The 25,905-nt window shown below is 38.4% G+C and overlaps 2 protein-coding genes across 2 annotated transcripts in view; one reads left to right on the forward strand and one right to left on the reverse strand.

The window, feature by feature from the left end:
- Nucleotides 1–11,202, forward strand: part of LOC135086781 (paramyosin-like) — a 74,715-nt gene extending 63,513 nt beyond the window's left edge. Inside the window, exons 19-22 of the mRNA XM_063981572.1 lie at nucleotides 3,848–3,996; nucleotides 4,629–4,790; nucleotides 9,444–9,531; nucleotides 9,628–11,202. Coding sequence (XP_063837642.1) covers nucleotides 3,848–3,996; nucleotides 4,629–4,790; nucleotides 9,444–9,531; nucleotides 9,628–9,813 — 585 coding nt within the window. The 3' untranslated portion in view covers nucleotides 9,814–11,202. The remainder of the gene's footprint in view (nucleotides 1–3,847; nucleotides 3,997–4,628; nucleotides 4,791–9,443; nucleotides 9,532–9,627) is intronic.
- Nucleotides 11,178–25,905, reverse strand: part of LOC135087141 (SET and MYND domain-containing protein 4) — a 60,435-nt gene continuing 45,707 nt past the window's right edge. The window contains exons 11-16 of the mRNA XM_063981980.1: nucleotides 18,536–18,809; nucleotides 18,379–18,489; nucleotides 18,127–18,324; nucleotides 17,710–18,029; nucleotides 12,214–12,355; nucleotides 11,178–11,767 (exon numbers count right to left, since the gene is read on the reverse strand). Of these exons, the coding sequence (XP_063838050.1) occupies nucleotides 11,555–11,767; nucleotides 12,214–12,355; nucleotides 17,710–18,029; nucleotides 18,127–18,324; nucleotides 18,379–18,489; nucleotides 18,536–18,809 (1,258 nt within the window). The 3' untranslated portion in view covers nucleotides 11,178–11,554. The remainder of the gene's footprint in view (nucleotides 11,768–12,213; nucleotides 12,356–17,709; nucleotides 18,030–18,126; nucleotides 18,325–18,378; nucleotides 18,490–18,535; nucleotides 18,810–25,905) is intronic.

Below are 25,905 nucleotides of genomic sequence, written 5' to 3' on the forward strand. Positions count from 1 at the left end.
GGTTTGTTATTATTTATTCCATAAACTTGCGGAACGTTCACACGTCTACGTGAAATACCTAAACGTTGTGCACACGCTTCCGAAATGAAAGTAGCCTGGCTGCCCGTATCAATTAAACAGCGCACGGTTGATAACTTGTGATCATCAATATAAACATCGACAAGTGCCGTAGACAATAACACCGTACTCGTACGCACAATAGAATCGTTTTCCTTATCTCGAGTTGACGTTAAAGTCAGCTGGGCATCAGTCGTAGAAACAGAGACAACATTATTACACTCCGCCGTGAGCGGGAGCGGGACGGACTGATTAGTACCGCTACTCGGATCGAACGCTTTGTTTACATTATTGTCAAAATGAATTAATGTGTGATGGCGCTTCTGACAATTCCTACACAAAAAATTGGATTTACATTGGCTCACGTTATGGCCGAGATGTAAACAATTGTAACAAATACTTTTGTTTTTAATAAAAGAAAATCGATCTTTTATTGAAAGATTCAAAAACTTAGAACATTTCGTCAACGTATGTTGAGCATCACATAACAAACAATGTGCCTTATCGCTATGCCGATTAGGCTGAGTGTTGCCTGGCACGTCAGAGGATTGCGGCGCGAAGTTCGCCGCGAAGGCTTGTCGCTGACCGGTGGCCATATTGCCGCTAGGGGGCGCCGCTCGCGAGCTAGACTGTGAGCCAAATCTACCGCCTTTATTGTTAATAATTTTACTCGACTGCCCGAAGTTATCGTTAGAAAACTCCTCAGCGACAAGTTCACGCTCTAAAAATGAAATGAATGTGTTGACCTCTGGAATGTCTGAAGGTGAACACAATGATAACTCGAATTGCTTACGAACAGATGCGGGAATTTTACGTAGTAAAATGTGTAACAAAACGAAACTCCATTCACTGGTGGGAAACTTCATTACTTCAAGAGGTTTAATGTTTTCTTGGAATGTATTTAATAAGTTACGTAAATCACTCGCTGATTTTACGTTACAAGATGGAATGTTGAGTATTTTATCAAGATGATTCGAAGCTATGATTCTTTTGTTTTCATAACGTGAAGTTAATATTTGTATTGCTACGAAATAATTAGCATCAGTGATTGGAATGGACTTTATAAGGTTAAATGGTTCATTTTTTAACGTAAGAAGCAAATACCTAAACTTTTCCGCATCCGTGTAGGCAGTATTGTGGTGAACGAGAGAACAAAACAAATCGAAATATGAATTCCATTCTGTGCTTTCGCCAGAGAAACTGGGCAAAGGCAAAGTAGGTAATTTAGCATTACTAGAAAATTCCGAATTAGCAAAGGGACGACTTATTCGTCTGCTCTGCTCCTGACATTGTTTTAATTTATCTACTTGAGTGACAATTGCATAATACGAATCGTCGAAGTCGTTTCTAATTTTGATTTGTTCCTCTTTATTGAATGATTTAGATTTAATGAGAGACTTTTCGACTTTAGTTTGCAATTTGCTAAACTTTCTTTGAAGAGCTGACAAATCTTTAGTACGTGAAATGAATTTTTGAATATCTGTAGTTGCAAACTGTAATGTTCTCTTTAAATCGTCTAAAATTAAATCTCGCTCGAAAATATCCTGAACACATGAACTACTACTCTCGCTATTGGAATCTAATGAGGTCTTGGAATCATTTTCCACTTTCGATTGCGCCATTTTGCGTTACAAAGATGGTCGCACGTGGAATGAAAAATGTGGTACGTATGTACGCTAAAATTACGATAAAACTACACAATTGGAAGGAAAATGAAAATCCGGCTCGAAGGACCAACAAATAATATGTTAGCTATACTAAATTTTCAAAACAAACGGCGAACAAACCTCTTTTCCACAGTGCCAGCCGCGTGCTCAGCCGGGCCCGGCGTATCTCCGAAATGCAGTTTGCTTGTGAAGTATTAGCACATATTGATGAAAAAGACCATAGTTCCATAGGGGCTGGATCCCGCACTCATTAGATTCACTTGATTTTGGAAAATTGACAAACGCTTATGTGGTTGCCGAATTAAAAAACACACCGCTGTTGCGCACGGGCGTCCTTCCGAACTCAAAACTCTTGCGTCACTGGGGGGCGTCGCAATCGCAATCGCGAGCCTAGCTCCATAGGATTGGAAAGAATGTTGCCAGTTTGTGATTAAAAAAATGCAATTAAGAAAAAGAGCAAATTCCTTCCAGTTTGTGTTGTTTTATCTTAAACTAAAATTAAGAAACTAATAAATATATTTCGGTACGAAACAACAGAGTAAGAGCAATGAGAATGAGAAAATGTTTAAAATTACTGCGTTTCATCTTTTTAAGCTATTATTTAGGTACTTACCTACTTACTAGTAAACATTTACATAGAAGTTCCTCAGAGCAGGGGGCGTAGTGTGAGTTTATGACAAACGCATTCGATGTCGACTGCAAAAGTAACAATAAACGTATGACAGCGAACCTAGCGGAAACTTTCAAGACCTAAAATCTTCTTTGATGTTAACTCACACTAAGTCCTCAGATGAGAATTCCTATCAAGACTGTAAATTATAGTTAGGAATATTGGCGGATATAATAATATTATAGTTAATTTAGAGATAATTATGAATAAATTATGTAAACAGCAGTTGTTTTATTTAAATACATTTATAAATTGCGGAACTTCTATGTAAATGTTTACTAGTAAGTAGGTAAGTACCTAAATAATAGATTAAAAAGATGAAACGCAGTAATTTAAAACATTTTCTCATTCTCATTGCTCTTACTCTGTCGAGAGAAATGTTCCATGGCTAATAAAGAATGTGATCCCGATCATCCCTCCCGTCAACTAGATCTCATTCCATAAAGTATGTGGAACAAGGGTTTATTATTTGTTTATTTAAGGCTCACAAAACAAGTTAGTCATATTTAAGTACAAATTACAATCCATAATTTAATCTAAGTCGCGACTCTTAACATGTGGGCGCACAGAATGGTTATTAAAAATAATGAAATAAATAATATTTAAAGATGTTAAAAGTTATAATTTTAAAATAAATGTAAGTAGTTACCAAAGGAGTATTATAATAAGTTAACATCTATAGTTTTTATGCATTTTACACCGTTTTATTTCCACCCGCCAACTTGATGTCAGAATGGACGGCGGCGGACTTTGTTAATCGTTTCATCTTGTATTTAGTAGAACTACTAAATCTTTTTACTCTACTATGCAATACTTGTAGATATGTATTAAATATCAGTGCACCTCATTTATCGTTTAATGCTGTTTTAATCAGAGAACTTTTGAAACTAAACAAAAAAAAATTTTGTATGGCTTCCGACATTGAAAAAAATATATTTCAGAAGTAAATAAAAAGGCGTAGATAAGAATTAACATTATTTTATTTATTTAATGAAGAGATACTAAAAATTGGCATTTACAGTTTCTAAGTATTGTACACCGTTCAACTACCCACCCGCCATCCTGACGTCAGGTTGGCGGTGGAACTTTGTTTTTCGTTTAATTTTGTTTATAGATAAGTACTAAAATTTTTATCTTCGCTATCAAATAATAGTAAAACACTACTAAATACCAGAATATGTTTCATTCGATTTCATGATACCCCACCCGCGGTTCTGACGCACACTGTTTTTCATGTGACTAAATATGCTCATGGCTTCGCACTAAAGCAGTTGACAGGTGAACACCTGATTGGCGAACACAATGGAGGTAGAATAACGGCGCCACATAGAATTAATTACTCAGAACACCACAACATTTAAATAAACAGGATTTTCTAAACATTTTATATATAAAAAAAATTAGTAATATTTTTGTATTTTTAAACTAAAATGTTTATCGCTTTTTCCCTTAGGTGCACGTACTGCTACACAATAGCTTGAAAGGTCCAGAAAAGCCACCGGAGAAGGGCGCAGATGAAAAACAGATGGCGCTGTTGCAACAGAGAATCGCTCAACTCACTGAAAACAACATGGCGCTCAAGAGCGAAATTGAGAGACTGAAGTAAGTTTATAAATTTTCAGATTTAATAATATTTAGAATTATACTTTTAAAGTAACAAATATTGCTTTAACTTTCATGTAATATTCTGTAGAAAGAATTACGCCTAATAGAATTGCATAGTAAATTTTTAATAAGTCCTAAAATGTCTTCAAACGTTGTCACCGCGCTCATACGCCCCCGTGGTCTCCCGGGGATTATAAAAGCGCGTAATATTTTCGTTATTTGATTAATCTTTGCTCAGCACCCAACCTGTTAGCACACTAGAACCTTCTGAGAAACTTGCTGTTGAACTCCAGGCAAGTAATTTGTAGATATTTCATCAATACTGCATTAATTTCGTCTTATTGTGTTGGCATTATCATTTTCCTTGATCCAGTAGTTAGTAAATCGGTCTCTATCGACTCGGAGGTTCCGGATTTGATGTCCGGTTGGGAAAATAACAAATCAGTTTAGAATGTTCTCAGTTTGGTTAGGAAATTTCAGGCATAATAACTAAAACCAAATAAAATAATATTAAATGACAGATCATAGCGTCGGTTAAAAGTTGACTGGTGTGTCAACTGCCCTCTCTGTCTCTGCTATTGGGATAATTCTTAGTTCTTGTCAAGATACTACAGTTATTTTTTTTCCAGGATCAACGTCATAAGGATGGAGGAGTCTGTGCTGGCCAACGAGAAGCGTCTGCAGGAGAAGATGCATGAGTGCGCTCAGCTTGGAGGCGAGCTGGACCGCGCTAGGGATGAGGCCGCGCGTGCCTTGCAGCGGTCCAACGAGCGTACCGACACCATTCGCAAGTAAGTGACGTACTCTATTCGTTAGTTTCAGCCAAATGACGTTCCCTGCTGGAAGGATTTCCACAACGTTCTCTGTTCAAAAATTTAAATATAAATGCATGGTTCTAGCAGGCTAGGATAATAGACTAAGGGCTAGTGAACGCCAGACCTACGTTATTTTATAAAAGCTGAAAGTTTGTCAGCGTATGCTCCCAATATATCATGAAGTTTGGGTCATCGTGGCTTTGGCAGCTATCCTAAAAAAACTGACTGGCAAGGAGTTGGAACTGTCAAAACTGTCTGGCTGATGAGGAAACTATTTCTAATTATTGCCCTAATATTTTATTTAAAAATTAGCTTTTATGGTATAAAGTAAGCCTAACTTTTACGATGGCTTTTTCTGTATATTAAATAGACTGTAATTCTACTTACGTTAAACCATAAAATCTGATTTTTATGTATAACTAGCGGCCGCCCGCGACTTCGTACGCGTGGATCCTGTTTTACCCCCTTCGTCTATATTACGCGGTTTAGATTTTTTCATACAAATGTTTTTTCCCGCTAACTCCCGTTCCCGTGAGAATTTTGCAATATCCTGTTGTAACTAAGCTTTAAGTTTACTAAGGTACCTGCATGCCAAATTTCAAGCTTCTAACTTAAGCGGTTTAGATTTTTCATACTAAAGGATTTTCCCGCTAACTTCCGTTTCCGTGGGAATTTTGCAATATCCTATTGTAACTAAGCTTTAAGTTTACTAAGATACCTGCATGCCAAATTTCAAGTGTCTAACTTAAGCGGTTTAGATTTTTCATACAAAAGGATTTTCCCGCTAATTCCCGTTCCCGTGGGAATTCCTAAGTATCCTATAACCTGCCCAGGAGTATGAAGAATAATTGTACCAAATTTCGTCAAAATCCGTCGAATAGTTTTTGTTTCTATAAGGAACATACAGACGGACAGACAGACAGACAGACAGACAAAAATTTTACTGATTGCATTTTTGGCATCAGTATCGATCACTAATCACCCCCTGATAGTTATTTTGAAGATATATTTCATGTACAGAATTGACCTCTCTACAGATTTATTATAAGTATAGATATTTGGACAATGATTATAAGTTGTTTCCACGTCAGCCAGATAGTTTTGACAGTTCCAACTCCTTGCCAGACAGACCCAAACTTCATGATTCACCAACATTCTATCCTATATTGGGAGCATACGCTGACAAACTTTCAACTTTTATAAAAACGACGTAGGTCTGGCGTTCACTAGCTCTTAGGGTATCCTTCCGTTTGGCCAAATTACTTTTCGCCAAATTTCACTTCGCAAACAACTTATCGCCAAAGTTTCATTTCCCAAATAAACTTTTAGCAACTGTACTTTTCGCAACTAATTCATTTGGTCAAATTATCATTTGGCCAAATTTTACTTGGCAAATGTTTATATAGCAAATGTTTTATGTTGCCAAATATTATATCCCAAATAATTTGTTTGGTCAAATTGACACTTCACATACTTACCCCCCGTTACCCACAAATCAAAGTATAAGGCACATGATCATGGTTTTCACAAGAATTTTATGTAAAACATTGCAGAAAATAGTATGGTTGCAAAAAGTAGGTATTACAGAAAATAGTAGGTTAGGTTAGGTTAGAACAGTGACCCTTAATGCGCGAAGGCGAGCGAGCGTGCCGCGGCAGCGGCCGCCGAGCGCTAGAATCACCTCTATTGTTATTGAATCGTTTGGAAATTTCAATAAAAAGAATGAAATAAGGAAATTAATGTATAACAAATTTTATATTAACTACCCACTAAACAAAATAATAACCACAAGTTAATTTGTATTCCATTCTATGCACCAATCAAATTATTTTGTTAATAGTTTATCGTGAAATATTTTTGCCTAATGAAACATTTGGCAAACCATACTTTGCCAAACAATAATTTGCTAAACAATAATATGCCAAAAACAACATTTGCGAATTAAAAGTTTGCAATAAGTTGCTTTGCCAAATGAGAATTTGCCAAATGAAAATTTGCGAAACGTTGTTTGCGATGTGATAATTTGGGATACGTTTTTTGGCCAAACATTAGTAATCCAGCTCTTAGTCTTTAAGACTCGCCTTTCTGTTAATGTACTAAGAGGCGAGGAAAATTTTCCCAAGATCAGGCCACTCCAGCGCGTCTGGGCAGCGACGGAAGTGTAGGCAGAGTCTTCCATTTTCCTCCGGTAAATTAAGAGAGTTCTCCTCTTGCAATGGAGACTAATTATACTGACGATGATGATGGTAATACGAAACCTTAACCTTTTTTCTCAACTCAAGCCCACACGTTTTTGAAACATCATACTGAACATCGATGAAGTGATAGTACACATTTTGGGGAGAAGCTAAAATATGCAAATGGGTTAAAGTGTTAAATGGGCTAAAGTCAATATCATGAATTAAATTAATTATCCGAGGAAAATATATTATTGGCTTGGTTTGAGTAGGTCGATAATTTTCTGTTTATTTTTAAAGAAACTGATAGAATTAATAAATTGAAAATTGATTTACATTTTAGTAACTTACCTGTAACTACACTGAACATCAAATAAAGCTTCCGCGACGCGAACTTTAAAGATTTTCTTCTGACACAATCACGGTGCCCCAACAATATAGGTGTTATTTGAAAGCCCGATAAATAAACTTAAAGAAAAACACATTTAATTTTTTTTATAAATAATTAACAGGTACCATAAATGTGACTTGAAAAAAGGCCTCACTTGGGGCTCACCTCTGGGACCAAGTGAACCAATTTTTGTAATTATAAAACCATATAATGATCTTACGTGTCCTTTCTAACAGGTGGATATCGATTAATCCCAATTTAACAGTTTTATAGCCATAAAAGTCTACTCAAGCGTTTTTTTGAAGAGTAACTCAGGATCCTACTAAAGACACATTTTTGGGGTGAAAACCTTTCCTTTGAAATGAATGTTAGAACTAGGCTTTCAAATGGTGCCAATGTTGGTGGGAAGTGGGGATGCATACGTTTAATAAGTGCTTGTCGCGGGAGGTGCGATTTATTTGATGCCGAGTGTAGTAAAAAATATTCAAAATTGTATTGCGTAATAGGCTCTACCTGTAATCAATTTGGAAACTTTTAAAGAAATTATAACTGATTAATGATTTTTTTCAATTTTATTTAGTTCTCATTTCGATGGTTTGCAAAGAAAAAACTTTTTGCATTGGGAGTACCATAGAAGGTAAAGTTTGATAAGTGAGAATAGCTAGCTATGCGCACCGTGTGTCTAAATGTATGAAAACTTAAGCTGGGTCCAGACGGGTAATGGGTAATGTAAGATTACGTGTAATGTAACACGGATTTTACGTGTGGACGGCACTATGAGCATTATATGTAAAGGCGGGTCCAGACATGTATCATTTGCGCGATCCGATCACCGTATCCGTATCGTCGACGCGTCATGACCGCATATGTGGACGGGTTATTACCCGTCCACAAATGATACATGTCTGGACCCGCCTTAAAGTGCTGTCCATACTATTTCCATTACATTACACGGTTGATTACATTACGCGTTACACTCGTCTGGATCCGGCTTTAAATGCTGTGCTTGATTTTACATTAGGTACTCGCTGTATTTCTGGTTGTATTTGTATAATGGACTAGTCATTTGGCAGTCGATATTAGTGTGGCTCGCAATCGCTTCGTGGCGAATGATTAAAATCGAACCCTACCTATAAATTGGTCTGAAGCTTCCATTTACATTGCGGGCGAGCGCGAAGGCGCTTTATTTTTTTATTTAAAACATTATTAACTTTTCTTATCAGGGGTAGGTTAGGGCAAAGTGACACTGATTATTTTTATTCACACAACTGTAGGGAGAGCGGGGCTGAAAGTGCAATTTACCCCCGGCACTTTCAGCCCCGCTCTCCCTACCTAAATGTAACCTGTTTTGAGACAAATAAATAATATCTATCTAACTGCCGGTCGGCCGTTTCTTGGTCCCAGGTTCGATTCTTGGCCGGGCAGAAATTTATACTGAACGGATTTTGATGAAACGTATTATTAGTAGTAGGTACAAAAACTAGCACCTTGGTTCGCCCGCGCTCGCTCCGGCACTTAATGTGAACCAGCTCATCTCGCGGCTCACTCGGCGCATTGTTAAGCCGTCCGACAAAAGCCGGTCGATGCTGTGTAGCATCCGTGTACGCATCGTTACTGTCGCTGATTGTTAGTAGACTAGTACCTGAGCGTCAATTAGTTGTCGAATGCCGAGTACACGTGCTCGAATAATCGCTTGCGTTCAGTGTTCTGTAACTACCTGCGATGACACTACTGCCTACATGTTTTGAAGTACTGGCTCCTTCAGATTGTAAAATAAAATTGTGTAGGTAGTCCTTATGAATTCTAAGTAGGTATCTGGGAATATGCCTTTTTGCCACAAAAAAAAAGCCCAGAGGCACATTCTTGCGATGCTTATAAAAGAAACTGTAAATATGCGAAATTACATAAAAATCTGAGATTTAAATAGTTTTGGGCATATATGGGTAAGGGGGCAGTTTTTGCACTCTAGAATGGCTAGCATTGTGCTGATGCTTATGTAAAATTGTAACAACATATCTGAGAACTATACGGAACTTTATTGACCTGGGTTTTCTTCTACAGGTGTATGCAGACTTCTATTGCCGAGTTGGAGAGGCAGCTGGCCGCGTCCAGGGCTCAAGTGAGGACTGCTGAGAAGGATCGTGAAGAAGTAAGTATTCAATCAAGTGTAGAGAAGCCAGTTTGTTCTATTTGTATAGGTACGCAGTATCCCACACAGAATATCACACCACACTTCTTTTTGCAGCTGCAATGCCGCATGCAGTGCCAGATTCAGCGTCTGAACGAGAACTTCGAGCAGGCTCAGCTGCGTATCCTGGGGCTGCAGACCCAGGTCCAGACTCTTCGCAGGACCGCGTCCAGCAACGGCGACGGTGAAGGTGATGGAGACCAACAGGAATGCGCGTGCAAGACCTTCTTCGAAAACCCCTAAACGACCTCGACCAGAGAACGCCACGAAGAACCACGATATAACTATGTAACCGTTTTATCCTTTGTTGCGACTTATTTTTACTGACGGTCAGCTAAAGCGGTGGTATATCTGTTGCGAGGGCTACTTCCACTGGCTCGGCCGCTTTGCGAGTAGTATGTATGAATGGTGATTTCATTATTATTTTTTCACTACCGATCGAGGATATCGAAATTCACTACGGTTTAAATATCGGAAACGGCCCTCGATAGATGCGATCGGTAGTCAAGCGTGTGTGGATCAACATTTGGATATTGTACGATAAATTTCTCCAATAATTTTGTTAACCAAGCCTGAGAATAAGCATTAACCACAGTGATTGACTAGATAACGATTGTATGAAGAGCTGTAACATTATTCATCGCATCGTACACCTTTTGCAGAATTAGATCTTGAACTGGAATAGTATTCACGGTATCCACTAGACAGTTAATAATCGATACTTTATTGAAGTTTTGCTCGTTAAACAGTCTATCAGGCACCAAAGCATCGATACTATTATAGTTCTGCATCTTCATAATGATTGCGAGGACCGTAATATCTTGGGCGGAGCGCGATTTTAGTTTATGAATTTTTCACAGTTTTAAAAGTGTAAGCGGAGACTTGTGATTGCTTTTTGTTAACCAATAGGTGTTCATTATTTCCACATCCGCACTCAATGAAAACCTGGTGGTGAATTATCAGAATTCTTCGCTTTCAATTTATTTTAAAGGATTTGGCACTATTGAAAAGGGTATGAGAGTGGTTGAGAAGTTAGAAAATAATCAGCGGTCGTTGCCTGCTGGGTGTTGGAGGTGCGCCCTCGATGCTTTCAATCTTATCAATTTCAAATTGCTAACTCAAACCTTATTTTAACATCAATTTTTTATTACCGACCTATAGAGCTCCAGAATGGACGAGTGATCGATCTGTATGAATCCTTTTTATTCTTTATTTCATATTTATTTTTTCAATTAATTTTTTTTTGTTGTTTCATACAGAGCGATGGAGATTGTCCATATTTCACAATGCAAAGCGATTTGTGCTTGGTGCGATTGGAAGCAATTTTATGCCAGAATAGTCTAGAGTAGATATTGTACTATTGTTTGCTTTAGTGGACTATGTAGCGACTTGTTTGAAGCGTGTATTGTAGTTAATTTAGGTTCGCTCTATCGATACTAAAAGGTTTTTGTCGATGCACTTTATGCCACTTATTCTAGCGTATCATACCACCGGAGTGGCATCGCCTGTTGTTGTACCACTGCTATTTACTAGTCCATTTTATCTCTTTGACTATGTGTGTAAGGTATTTAATATTGCCCGTTCTTAACAAAATTATAAACAAAATATAATCGCTTAAAATAGCATTGAAAACTGTTTTTTATTTCAACCACATCACATTAATTTAACAAAGTCATAACAACATAACATTGACTGACATAATAACAAAAGAACGCTAAAACTACATAGGACAGCAAAATTCAATGTATGCAACGTGTATTTTTTTCTAATTTAAATTAAAAACTTTAGGATAAATCGACAAGCTGTGTGACAAAAAATATCAAGGAATGTGTTTATCTCATTCCGCAATCATCCCCATGTAATTTATTCCCAAATTCAGAGTCAGGGTGCCAAAAGAGTGTCTTATTAAAATTCTCACGCAATCTTGCAAAAACAATTTACACATACATTGAAACCGCATAAATACAAAAATGCAGACACGAAGTCATTTCGCAGTCTTGTCTTTTTCTTCGATAAAATTATTGTCTCGTACCACGTGAACGTTTCCATAGCTCGCGAAGCAAGATCTGAGAGCTTCTTGAGCGATATGCGTGTCGCGATGGGGCGGGTGAGCAATCTCGTGGTACTGGTCGACGGCTTCGCACAGCGTTGTAATGGCGTCTTCAATACGTTCAGCATCCATTAGCTTCGCCCCTTCCTAAAAATGCGAGATAAAAATCACGTTAGGCGTTTCGACAGGAAGTAATTTGCTTGGAGGGTTTCTTAGTTCGTACAAGAATAAGTTAGAATACACTTTTATTTTTACACCAACCACGGTGGACGCAACTGTCCGCGCCGCACGCGCCACACTCATCGCATTTCATAAATCTTTATATGAAATAGTTTATAGAATATCGCGCCGTATTTTCCTGAAAGCGTTTGATCCGTGCGGCGAGTGATAAATGCGATGACTGCGGCGCGTGCGGCGCTTCTCCCATTGCTATTGTTTCACCAAAAACTGATGGTTTAGGTCAAAACACATCACCTCACTTCCATCCTTCCACTATGTTTTTTTAAAACGACTACATACAACTTGCCACACTTTAGCATCTGAGGGAACTCAAGAAAAATCTAATGCAGAAGTAATAAAATATTCGTATTTACCTGATACTGGTTTATGCATTTGCTTATGTTCTCCAAGTTGATTTCGACCAATTCCCTCTCAATATTTGTTGAACATTTGCTACACCTGTTAGGCATTTGAGGACTTGCTCTGAACTTAGCTGAGCAGTCGGCATTCAAGCACCTGAAAGATAAACAGCGATTAAAACAAGGTTTTGAAGTAAAACAAATTAAAGGGAGGCACTCTTTCATTTTCAAAAATAAACATAAGTTCTGGGAAGCCATCTCGTATGATTAGAGGTCGGGTTGCTGGCAAACCAAAAAATTGCTTAAATAGTCTAACAATACGAAAATGTAAAAACATCGAAACCTGCAGATATTTTGACCAAAACATATTCTATACATATATACAACAAAATGTTAACATATTGAAATTTAACAGTTATACGGACGGATTTGGATAAGATTGAATATTAAAATCCAGCATAAGTTCCCTAGTTTATTGGTTTGCCAGCGACTCGAGGTAACCCTTGAGGTATGTCAGGTAGACTGGTGTTTCCGAACTGTTCATCTGTAGGCATCGGTAGGCCAGTGCTCTCTGCCTCTCCTTCAAACTCCTCATCATGAAGTGGAGGCCGTAGCCGTAGTTTTCAGAGGCCATCTCGCCTGTAGCTTGCTTGGTCGGGTTGCTTGCAAACTGAGAAACTAGAGTCCATACCTTAAGTAATAATAATAATAATAAAATTACAGACCAATCACATGCTTGCCTACCATCTACAAGCTCCTTACATCTATTCTGACCACAAAAATTAACACACATATTGTCGCGAACAATATTTTGGCCCCTGCTCAGAATGGATGTAAGGTTGGGTCTCGTGGTACTAAAGAGCTCCTCCTCATAGACATGACCATTAGCCAACAAGTTCGGCGGAGCAGGAAAGCTCTCTCTGCTGCCTGGATTGACTATAAGAAGGCCTATGATTCGGTGCCTCATTCATGGCTGGAGAGGATTTTAGAGTTGTATAAGGTTGATGCAACTCTAAGATCCTTTTTACGCTCATGCATGGGGCAGTGGACTACAGTCCTTCGGCAGCCAGGTGGTGGTGAGAGGTCTCCCGATCCATTGAACTTCATAAGGATTGAGCGAGGCATTTTCCAGGGTGACAGTTTGAGTCCCTTATGGTTCTGCCTAGCACTGAATCCTCTTAGCACTCTGTTAAAGGATTCAGGGCTTGGTTATCGGCTTCGAAGAGGGGGTGAGATCATTAGTCACCTGCTCTACATGGATGATCTCAAGTTGTTTGCACCAAAACGACAAGACCTGGTGAAGTTGCTAAAAACCACACAGGTATTTAGCAACGCCATCAGGATGGAGTTCGGTGTAGACAAGTGTGCGGTCTTATATGTAGAGCGGGGAAAAGTTGTGAATTCTCCGAATTTACAACTTTCTGAGACAATGACACTCAAATCTCTCTCCGAAACTGAGACCTATAAGTATCTTGGTATGTCAGAATTAGAGATGGTTAAGTGCTAATAATCCGATTAATAGCAATTGGCTAGTAACGGATTAAAAGCAGTTATTAGCCATTAATAGCCAATAATAGCCGATTTCAGATGGTAACCCTGCTATTAATGTTATACTAATGATTAAACATATCCCTTCATAGTTTACAAATTTAGCACTTGAAATTTGGAAGGGACGTAGCTTAGGTACCGTAGAGGTGCATTAAGAAAGGAATACCTGAAATTCCCACGGGCACGGGAATTAGCGGGAAAATCCTTTTGTATGAAAAATCTAAACCGCTTAAGTTAGACGTTTGAAATTTTGCATGCAGGTACCTTAGTAAACTTAAAGCTTAGTTACAAGAGGATATTGCAAAATTCCCACGGGAACGGGAGTTAGCGGGAAAAAAACATTTGTATGAAAAAATGTAAACCACGTAAGATAGACGCTTGAAATTTGGCATGCAGGTACCTTAGTAAAGTCAAAGCTTAGTTACAAGAGGATATTGCAAAATTCCCACGGGAACGGGAGTTAGCGGGAAAAAACATTTGTATGAAAAAATCTAAACCACGTAAGATAGACGCTTGAAATTTGGTATGCAGGTACCTTAGTAAACTCAAAGCTTAGTTACAAGAGGGTATTGCAAAATTCCCACGGGAACGGGAGTTAGCGGGAAAAAACATTTGTATGAAAAAATCTAAACCGCGTAAGATAGATGTAGGGGCTAAAACGGGATCCACGCGTACGAAATCGCAGGCGGCCGCTAGTCTAAATATATAAAAGGAGAAACTGACTGACTTAGTGACATATCAACGCACAGCCTAAACGGCTAAACGTATGCACTTAAAATTTGGAAGGGACGTAGCTTAGGTACCGTAGAGGTGCACTAAGAAAGGAATTCCCGAAATTCCTACGGGAACGGGAATTAGCGGGAAAATCCTTTGGTATGAAAAATCTAAACCGATTAAGTTAGACGCTTTAAATTTGGCATGCAGGTACCTTAGTAAACTTAAGGCTTAATTACAACAGGATATTGCAAAATTCCAACGGGAACGGGAATCAGCGGGAAAAAACATTTGTATGAAAAAATCTAAACCGCCTAAGTTAGACGCTTGAAATTTGGCATGCAGGTACCTTAGTAAACTTAAAGCTTAGTTACAACAGGATATTGCAAAATTCCCACGGGAACGGGAGTTAGCGGGAAAAAACATTTGTATGAAAAAATCTAAACCGCGTAAGATAGATGAAGGGGGTAAAACGGGATCCACGCGTACGAAGTCGCGGGCGGCCGCTAGTACAGTATGAGTCTTGAGAAAGTGCACATATGAAAATAGGCGGAACTACTAAACCTATTTTTCACGATAAAAACAGTCAAAAAATATCAGAGTTTTTATTATTTATTGACATTTTCTGGGTATTTTATGTATTTTTTTTAGTATCGCCTGTTATTAAGCACTAGCGGCCGCCCGCGACTGGATCCCGTTTTATCCTCTTCATATATCTTACGCGGTTTAGATTTTTTCATACAAATGTTTTTTCCTAACTCCCGTTCCCGTGGGAATTTTGGAAAATCCTGTTGTAACTAAGCTTTAAGTTTACTAAGGTACCTGCATGCCGAATTTCAAGCGTCTAACTTAAGCGGTTTAGATTTTTCATACAAAAGGATTTTCCCGCTAATTCCCGTTTCCGTGGGAATTTCTTGTTGTAACTAAGCTTTAGGTTTACTAATGTACCTACATGCCAAATTTCAAGCGTATAACTTAAGCGGTTTAGATTTTTCATACAAAAGGATTTTCCCGCTAATTCCCGTTCCCTTGGGAATTTTGGTAATTCCTTTCTTAGTGCACCTCTACAGTATTTAAGCTACGTCCCTTCCAAATTTCAAGTGCCTACGTTTAGCCGTTTAGGCTGTGCGTTGATCTGTCACTAAGTCAGTCAGTTTCTCCTTTTATATAAGATTCTTTTTTAACTACAACGTCGTTTATATAAATTACATTGATGTTTTTTTAATATTTTAGTTCTTTTTTGTTTCTTTGAGTAATATTTGATTTTAATATTGATTTGATTTTAAAGGTGGAAGAAAAAACGTAAGAAACTATTAATAGCAGGGTTACTAGCCAATGGATGGCTAATAATGGCTATTAATAGATAATAATCAGTTATTATCCAAACTAGCTGGCTACAAACCCATCTCTAGTCAGAATCGTTAGGTATATCGGTAGATGACATAAAAAAATCGGTGAAAGAACGCTTTTGTAGTCGACTGACAAAAGTTCTTAATAGCCTTTTGTCTGGCGGCAACAAAGCAAGAGCTTTCAACGGTTGGGTGATGCCTCTACTAATATACTCCTTCGGCATACTAAGATGGACTCAGACCGAGCTTGACGCCCTGGATAGGAAGGTACGTCAGCAACTTACACAACATCGCATGTTACATCCGCGCTCATCTGTAATGAGACTTTACATTCCACGGAAGTGGGGAGGTCGAGGCTTTCTAAATGCCAAGAACCTCCACAACCGTGAAGTGTGCAGTCTCAGGGATTATTTCCTTACAAATGAGTGCGGAATGCATCGCGATGTTGTGGCAGTTGACAAAGGCCTCACGCCGCTCTCCTTGGCGAACGAGAACTGGCGCAAGCCAAAGGTGCTGAGCGTCGCGGATCGGAAGGACGTATGGAAGAGCAAGGAGCTGCACGGGAGGTTCTATCGGGCCCTAACAGGTCCCGATGTGGACCTCCTCGCCTCGGTGAACTGGCTACGCTTCGGTGACCTCTTCGGGGAAACCGAGGGTTTTGCTTGTGCAATTGCTGACGAGGTAATGATGACGAACAACTACCGAAAATATATCTTGAAGGACGGTACGGTCGACATTTGTCGAGCATGCCACCGTCCCGGAGAGTCACTCAGGCATATAATTTCCGGTTGTTCGCATCTTGCTAACGATGAGTATTTGCACAGGCATAACCTAGTAGCCAGAATCATCCATCAGCAACTTGCTCTTCAGTACGGCCTTCTTGAATCTGAGTCGCCATATTACCATCATGCATTGCTCTATTAGGATCGGTCTATCATCACAGACAGGACTATTGTCTGTAATAAACCTGATATTGTGGTGGTTGATCGATCCCAACGTCGGGCAGTGCTCGTTGACATCACCATCCCGCATGACGAAAACCTCGTGAAGGCCGAGAAGGAAAAACAAAGCAAATACCTTGACTTGGCCCACGAGGTGACCGCCATGTGGGATGTTGACTCGACGATCATTGTCCCGATAGTTGTCTCGGCGAACGGGCTAATAGCGAAGAGCTTCGACCAACATCTAAAGAAGCTCTCGCTAGATGGTTGGCTCAAGGGTCAGATTCAAAAGGCGGTGATCCTCAGCACGGCACGCATTGTCCGGAGGTTCCTCAGCCTGTGACCCTGACCACCGGTAGCTTGGGCCCTGCTCCGCTACCAGCGGATTAACTATTTTTAAGAATTTTTTTTATAATGTATTTTTAGTTTTTTTTATAATTTACATTGTAAAAAAAATATTAAAAATAAGAAGGAAATTGAATAAAGAGATAATAATAATAATAAATATCCTTGGACATTTTACACTGCGCTTCTAGTCCGGCATTAAGTAGACCGGCATTTCCGAACTGTTCATCTGCTTCAAAGTGGGCCAATCCTCCTTGCAACCGACGCACTTGCAACGGCAGGCCAGTGCTCTCTGCATCTCCTTCAAACTTCTTATCATGAAATGGAGGTCATAGTTTTCGGAGGCCATCTCGCCTGTAGCTAGAGGTCGGGTTGCTTGCAAACTGAGAAACTAAGAGTCCATACCTTAAGTAGACCGGCATTTCCGAACTGTTCATCTGCTTCAAAGTGGGCCAATCCTCCTTGCAAGCGACGCACTTGCAACGGCAGGCCAGTGCTCTCTGCATCTCCTTCAAACTTCTCATCATGAAAGTGGAGGCCGTAGTTTTCGGAGGCCATCTCGCCTGTAGCTTGAGGTCGGGTTGCTTGCAAACTGAGAAACTAAGAGTCCATACCTTAAGTAGATCGGCGTTTCCGAACTGTTCATCTGCTTCAAAGTGGGCCAGTCCTCCTTGCAAGCGACGCACTTGCAACGGCAGGCCAGTGCTCTCTGCATCTCCTTCAAACTTCTCATCATGAAAGTGGAGGCCGTAGTTTTCGGAGGCCATCTCGCCTGTAGCTTGAGGTCGGGTTGCTTGCAAATTGAGAAACTAAGAGTCCATACCTTAAGTAGATCGGCGTTTCCGAACTGTTCATCTGCTTCAAAGTCGGCCAGCCCTCCTTGCAAGCGACGCACTTGCAACGGCAGGCCAGTGCTCTCTGCATCTCCTTCAAACTTCTCATCATGAAATGGAGGTCATAGTTTTCGGAGGCCATCTCGCCTGTAGCTAGAGGTCGGGTTGCTTGCAAACTGAGAAACTAAGAGTCCATACCTTAAGTAGATCGGCGTTTCCGAACTGTTCATCTGCTTCAAAGTGGGCCAGTCCTCCTTGCACGCGACGCACTCGCATCGGAACCAGTAGCGACAGGCCAGAGCCCTCTGTCTCTCCTTCAAACTCCTCATCATGAAATGAAGGCCATAGTTTTCGGAGGCCATCTCGCCTGTAGCTAGAGGTCGGGTTGCTTGCAAACTGAGAAATTAGAGTCCATACCTCGTTTCAGAACTATTCATCTAGGGTCCATACCTCAAGTAGACCGGCGTTTCCGAACTGTTCATCTGCTTCAAAGTCGGCCAGCCCTCCTTGCAAGCGACGCACTTGCAACGGCAGGCCAGTGCTCTCTGCATCTCCTTCAAACTTCTCATCATGAAATGGTGACCGTAGTTTTCGGAGGTCATCTCGCCTGTAGCTTAGAGGTCGGGTTGCTTGCAAACTGAGAAACTAAGAGTCCATACCTTAAGTAGATCGGCGTTTCCGAACTGTTCATCTGCTTCAAAGTGGGCCAGTCCTCCTTGCACGCGACGCACTCGCATCGGAACCAGTAGCGACAGGCCAGAGCCCTCTGTCTCTCCTTCAAACTCCTCATCATGAAGTGGTGGCCGTAGTTTTCGGAGGCCATTTCGCCTGCAGCTAGAGGTCGGGTCGCTTGCAGAACGATCTTAGCACCGACGAAAAATCTAAAAAATAAATAGAAATTGGTTCAGCAAAACCCGAGGAAAATACTTTCTACACGGAAAACGCAATGAAATAATAAAAACGTCTACACTTGTGTGAACTAAATAAATTGAATCTTCAAACTAGTAATTAATTTATTAATTAACTATCTACAATTTTAAGGTTCGGCCAAACCAATGCGCGCTGTCCGCGTTCGCGATGGCGATTGGTGTTCGCCATCACCATTGTACGGCAAAATAACGTGAAATTAATTAATTAATATTCGTTATATTTTAGTATTATTTGCTAGTTGTTTAAACGTAAGAGTATACAAATAAACTCTGTAATCTAATTTATGATTAAGATAAAAAACCTTCTTACGACTAAGCGCTTCGGTATAACTAGCACATTGACAGTTTCAGTATGGGAAATACATATGTCAAAATGTCGAGTTACTGACGATTTATTCTGAGATTAATATTTACTCTTGTTTGGTCGAATCCACACCCTTAGCGCTCCTGCACACGACGCCGCCACCGCGCCGCCGCCGTGCCGTCGCCGCGCCCCTACACTGTTCATACGCGTCGAGTGTGCAGGAGCGCTAAGGGTGGATTCGACCAAACAAGAGTCACGACATTTTGACATATGTATTTCCCATACTGAAACTGTCAATGTGCTAGTTACACCAGGAGTAGTCTCGGATAAAAGTTTGGTCGAATCGGGTATAAATGTCACCGTAAAATTGTGAATTCCGTCAGATTATAATCTGACGTAGTTAAATTACAATCTAACCTAACCTAACCCACTGTTAGTTTACAATCTAACGCGTTATACAGTGTGAGTCACGTTAAAGTGTACATATGAAAATAGATTAAACTAGACCTATTTTTATCGACAAAAAAGAGGTCAAAAATTTTTTCAGACTTTTTTTATTTTTTAAAGAATTTTTTTTCGAAGCGTTGAATGGCGCGCCCGGAGAGACTTAGTTCAAACGATCATTGCAAACGTTGTGATAGGGATAGAGACATGCGATTTTTGGTAATATAGCCCGACCAGGAACATAAAAACCCTCGCCATGTTGCGGAAAACTAATGGTACTATAGCCTGACCAGGAACATAAAAACCCTCGCCATGTTGCGGAAAACTAATGGTACTAATTTCTTTTAATGGCAACAGTTACTGAAAACTTCATTAACATGTCACCTTGCATGTCAGTCTATTGCTGTCAAAGTGTAAACAAACTTTATTTTAAATGTGTGCAATTGATTTTGTGAATTACATTGCTAAAATATTTTTATAGTCGTGAAAGAAAAGTGGTTCACAATGTGTTAATGTATTTGTCGAAGAGAAATACCAAGGGTTCGGACAATATTTTCATTGAATAATGTTTCCGACAAAGGTTGTCAAATTGACTGACATGTTTATCGTATAGTACAGTCCACTATGAAAATTAGCTGTAGTTTGTTTCAACCACCTATTTTAAAGTTTTTTGTCACTTTCTCAGTTTTGAATTTTATGGAATTGGGAAAGAAGTACCGAGTTTGAAGCGTTCATGAGCAGACATTGCAGTTGAATATTCAAGTTCTGAATTTGATTATTGATGAATAATAAAATAAATCCTACTAGCTCGATTGATGATTTCATTTAATTTATTTAAACCAGGTTACCTTTAATAATATTTTTTCGTTAATTTATGAAAATTCAAATTAGCCCGTAATCCTGAATCCTGATACATAAATTTAGCCTATTAATTTAACACAGGTACGACTGTACTCAGTGTTGCACTATCAAATGCAATTGACGCGCCTCTATGCCAGGGTTTTTATGTTCCTGGTCAGGCTATAATTTCTTTTAATGGCAACAGTAACTGAAAACTTCATTGACATGTCACCTTGCATGTCAGTCTATTGCTGTCAAAGTGTAAACAAACTTTATTTTAAATGTGCGCAATTAATTTTGTGAATTAAATTGCTAAAATCTTTTTATAGTCGTGAAAGAAAAGTAGTTCACAATGTGTTAAAGTATTTGTCGAAGAGAATACTAAGGGTTCGGACAATATTTTCATTGAATAATGTTTCCGACAAAGGTTGTCAAATTGACTGACATGTTTATAATATAGTACAGTCCACTATGAAAATTAGCTGTGGTTTGTTTCAACTACCTATTTTAAAGTTTTTTGTTAGTTTCTAAGTGTTGAATTTTATGGAATTGGGAAAGAAGTACCGAGTTTGAAGCGTTCATGAGCAGACATTGCAGTTGAATATTCAAGTTCTGAATTTGATTATTGATGAATAATAAAATAAATCCTACTAGCTCGATTGATGGTTTCATTTAATTTATTTAAACTAGGTTACCTATAATAATATTTTTTCGTTAATTTATGAAAATATCAAATTAGCCCGTAATCCTGAATCCTGATACATAAAGTTAGCCTATTAATTTAACACAGGTACGACTGTACTCAGTGTTGCACTATCAAATGCAATTGACGCGCCTCTATGCCAGGGTTTTTATGTTCCTGGTCAGGCTATACAAAGGTAATACGATAGAAAATAATACAAAGTAATAAAAACCACCTGTTATAGGGGCATTTTTTGGAGAAATTTATCAAATAACCAAAAAAACACGAATTTAAAAGCAGAATTTTTTCAAAAAGTGTAATTTTTTATTATTTTTTGGCATTTTTTGTGTATTTTATGTATTTTTTTAGTATCGCTTGTTATTGAGCATTATTACTGTTTTTATTTTATCAGGATATACCGCTTAGTTTAAAAGTTATTACGTTTTCTTTACAATAAGTAATTGGAAGAAAAAAAATTCTATAAAAAATTAAAAAAAAACTTAAAAAAAATTTTGACCTTTTTTTGTCGATAAAAATAGGCCGGATTAACCATCTCGGGGCCCCTAGGCACAGCTCGTTTCGGGCCCCCCCACAAAACCGCAATTTGGAAATTTTTACTGTCTACCTTACGAAATAGAATGAAGGTACCATCATCATCAACAACAGACTTCAGTCATCACATTGCAAAGTATACGCCTTCCTTTAAGTGAAAAGACTCGCCACTATCTAGTACAGCACGAAGTATCGGAGTCATTAAAAATGAAACAAAGAATAGGAAAATCTTGCATATCTATACTAATTATTATAAATGCGAAAGTAACTCTGTCTGTCTGTCTGTCTCTCTTTCACGCCTAAACCACTGTACCCATTTTGATTAAATGGCAATGCCAGATTTTGTATGGAAGGTGGCGTCTTTTTTTTTTCGCGCGGCCATCGACCAAACCTTATTTTTTGATTACAAAATAGTGTAATAAACCAAACTTACTATGACATGTATACTTCTAAACTCAGTCTGAACTGAGTTACGAGCATTAGAAGTTTGATGATTTTACATACTAGATTTGCTTTCTGCGTGCAAGCTTTGTAAGAAATTGCAACAAAATAGTGACATTGTATGTGTAAACAAACAATAACATCAATTATAGGCTCCAGTCATCAGTATGGAGCAGAATTAGCGCAATAAAAAAAGACATCACTATTTTGTTGCAATTTCTTACAAAACTTGCGCTCAAAAAGCAAATCTTAGTACCTATGTAAAACATCAAACTTCTAATGCTCGTAACTCAGTTCAGACTGAGTTTAGAAGTATACATGTCATAGTAAGTTTGGTTTATTACACTATTTTGTAACCAAAAAACATGGTTTGGTCGATGGCCGCGCGAAAAAAAAGACGCCAATTTCCGGCATTGTCTTTTGGCATAAATATAGTTTGAGTCCCGGGAAAGGATAGTTTTTATACCGGTTTTGGAAGCCGCGGGCGGAAAGCTAATATTTTTATAAAACTAACATAAACATTAAAAAATAAAAATGTACATAAAGTCATGTAAACCAAAGCAGTAATGCCAACTAGGCCAGTAGAATAAGGCTGAGTTGCACCATCTTATTTTTACTTTGACGAACGTCAAAAATCTGTCAAATTCCATACAAAAATTTTGGAATTGTTACGCTTAAAATAAGGTGGTGCAACTCAGCCTTAAACATGAAAATCAATCAAATCGGAAATAATTCCTACAAAAGGTTTTCTTGTTTTAACTAGCTTTTGCCCGCGGCTTCACCCGCTTGAAATTTCATTTGTCACAGATCGTCATAAATTATAGCCTATATGTTATTCTGGGTTATAAACAATAATACTGTAAAGTTTCATAAAAATCTGTTCGGTAGTTTTTGCGTGGAAGAGTAACAAACATTCAGACATCCAAACTTTCGCATTTATAATATTAGTAGAATGGTTTCATTTCTTGCTCTTTAAGACTATCCTAGGTTTTCGACTTCGACGGAGTTGTGCTTAAGTGGTGTAGTCCCCCGAAAGGGGGTGCAGTAAGGTGGGTACGGGCAGGCATAGTAGATAACACAGAGTCGTTCAGGAGAGTGCAGAGAAGAGGTGCAGCAACCGTAGTTAAGGATGAAGGAGGGACAAGGATAGGTAAATCCAACTCTGACTCACGAGTCATGAGGCATAACAGGGATACGCTGGTTAAGGCGGCCCTTTTCAAGGTTTGGGACCCTGCGGGTATATTTTCTACTTTGTCGAAGATAAGCACGAGAACAGTTTGTCCAAAACATATGTATTTGTCTTATTAAATGCAGGATTGAATGTCCTTCAACCGTCATGAAGATCAGTTTTCGATACAGTAAGTCCTTTACGCGGTATAACAGTAAAACCGCAAAAATGGCCCTTTCGAGGGGCCCCACCACTTAAGCACAACTCCGCCGAAGTCGAAAACCAAGGATAGTATTAATGGGCAACAAATGAAGCCATTAAAACAATAAAATCTTTTGTAGGAATTATTTTCGATTTAAAATCTAATTCTATGGCCTAAACGTTACGAAAATGAATTAACTTCCACAATATCGAAATATGACGATTGAATGTGTAAACCAAAATAAGGTGAAGTTTTGAGGTGGTTTGAGTTTTGTTGCATAAACGGTCATTCTCACGATTAGGCGTTCTCAACCTAATTACCATATCATTTTTGAAATTTGGCTTAATTGGCTTAAACGCATTTAAATATAAAATACATGAAAAGTACGAATTTAACAATCGTAAAGGCGTCAAATTATTCAAAGCGGTTTTCGCGTAAATGAGACCCAAAAATTTTATGGTCACGGTAATTAGATAAGGCTAATACTTAATCTAACGGTAATTAGAAAAGATATGTAAAATAGCAAAAAAACAACATCTTGCATTGATAAATTTGTATACAAATATATGGCATCACAAAAAAAGTTGTAGGTACTCTTAATAACCCTTTGCAAAAATAAAAACACTAATTTCTATTATTTATTGAATCAAGATATTTTCAGTATACTGCAAGAATTGAGGCTATAACAGAAACACTTAGTTTCAGCAAGAAGGGGCTACGTGTCACATTTCAAATGAGAGCATTTAGTTGAATCTCCACCTGAAGCTGAATCACCTCGATTCTTTTACAATAAGTTTTCTTATTAATGCTATTCGCTTTCTCCTTAGCCTGAATGCAGAATTCTCAGAATATAGAAGGGATGCAGCAAATAGATTTCATGACGGTCTAGTCTTTGTTTGTTAGCTTTACAGGAATTTTCTACACCCTCTTTGACGTTTGGTATCACTTCAGTGGACTTTGTAAACCAAGGTGCACAGCTCAAGATTTTTAATACTTTATTTTAAAAACGTTAAAGTATTTCTACATTTGCGAGGCTAAGTCGATTCCATATATGTCGACATGGGTCTTAGGATGCATTTGTATATAGTTTGTTCTCCAAGCTTCTTCTGCCCAGTATCCATTGCATATCACGAAATTTTTTTTATGCATAACAAAGCAGGTAGGATGCAGTCTAGGATGGTACAAAGTTGCTATACACTCTCGTCTTGAAAAGTCCCATTGTCTGTTGATTTGTTCCCTTTTGTTCTTAATGTGATCACGCCAGGTGAGTGTTACTGTTGGACAATCTCATCTTCTTAGGGCAAAAGTAATATGGATAGATTTTAATAAATTAGAATTAATTAATGATTAAACATGTTAATATCAATGATATTAATAGTAAAAATAAATATCTGGTACGAGACATGTTTCACTTAGGGGCGACATCTCCTGGTTATCAGGAAGCCCCGATTTCACTCCAGCTAACTTTTTTTGTGGGGTTACCTTAGGGGTTAAAATAAACTCTAAAATCCAACAACCATGCAGCAACTGAAGCTGAACATTCGTCATGAAATCGAATCTATTTCGAGGTTACTCTAACGAAAGCTTTTCAAAATTTTGATGTCAGATTGGACGTAAAGTTGTTATGCGAAAGTCTAGGTATATTTCATATTTTATCATCATACTTATTCAATCGTGAGTGCAATTTGTAGGTAATAATTTCATACAACGGTGATTATAAATATATGGTAATTAGTACATGGAAATTATAAAACGATAGTTTTTCTTCAAAATTTCCAAAATCTGCAGGGTATGCAAATACTGTCTTACAACAACGTATGGAGGCCAACGTACTGATTCTATTTAAATTAACAACGTGGATCTACCTTCAAAAATCTAGTATAAAAATAAGGACATGGTAAATAGAAAAATTGAAAACCAAAGATATGGTAATTATACTCTAACGCAATTCATCGACGGTACGCCAACGCAATAGACGTCTACTTGCTAACAGGTCATAGAACTAACTAAGGGCTCGCGCCGCATGCGTAAATGATGTGTCAAATATTATTATTTAGGCTTGTGTGCCCAAAAACAGAAAACGTCACGGGAATTAGGAGTTTCGCTCGGACAAGCAGTTTTTTAATTCTAATTATTTACAGAATGGTTCTATTGAATAGATATTTTGCTATGCATAAGACAATCTTTTATACTCTTTAAAATGTTGAATGGAGTAAACCAAATCTATACGCCATAAAAATTACAGCCAACTTTTAACATTAAGTCGGTGTGCGGACGCGTAACGGTAATTAGAGAACAGAGGTTCATGAAATTATTTTAGTCACAAATACTTAAAATAGGGGCCTATGATTTAATGCACAACTGGATAGGGTTGTTAAGTAACATATAAAAATACTTGCATGTCTCTAATTTGTC

This window comes from Ostrinia nubilalis, chromosome Z (genome assembly GCF_963855985.1).
Source record: "Ostrinia nubilalis chromosome Z, ilOstNubi1.1, whole genome shotgun sequence".
NCBI classification, from domain to species: domain Eukaryota; kingdom Metazoa; phylum Arthropoda; class Insecta; order Lepidoptera; family Crambidae; genus Ostrinia; species Ostrinia nubilalis.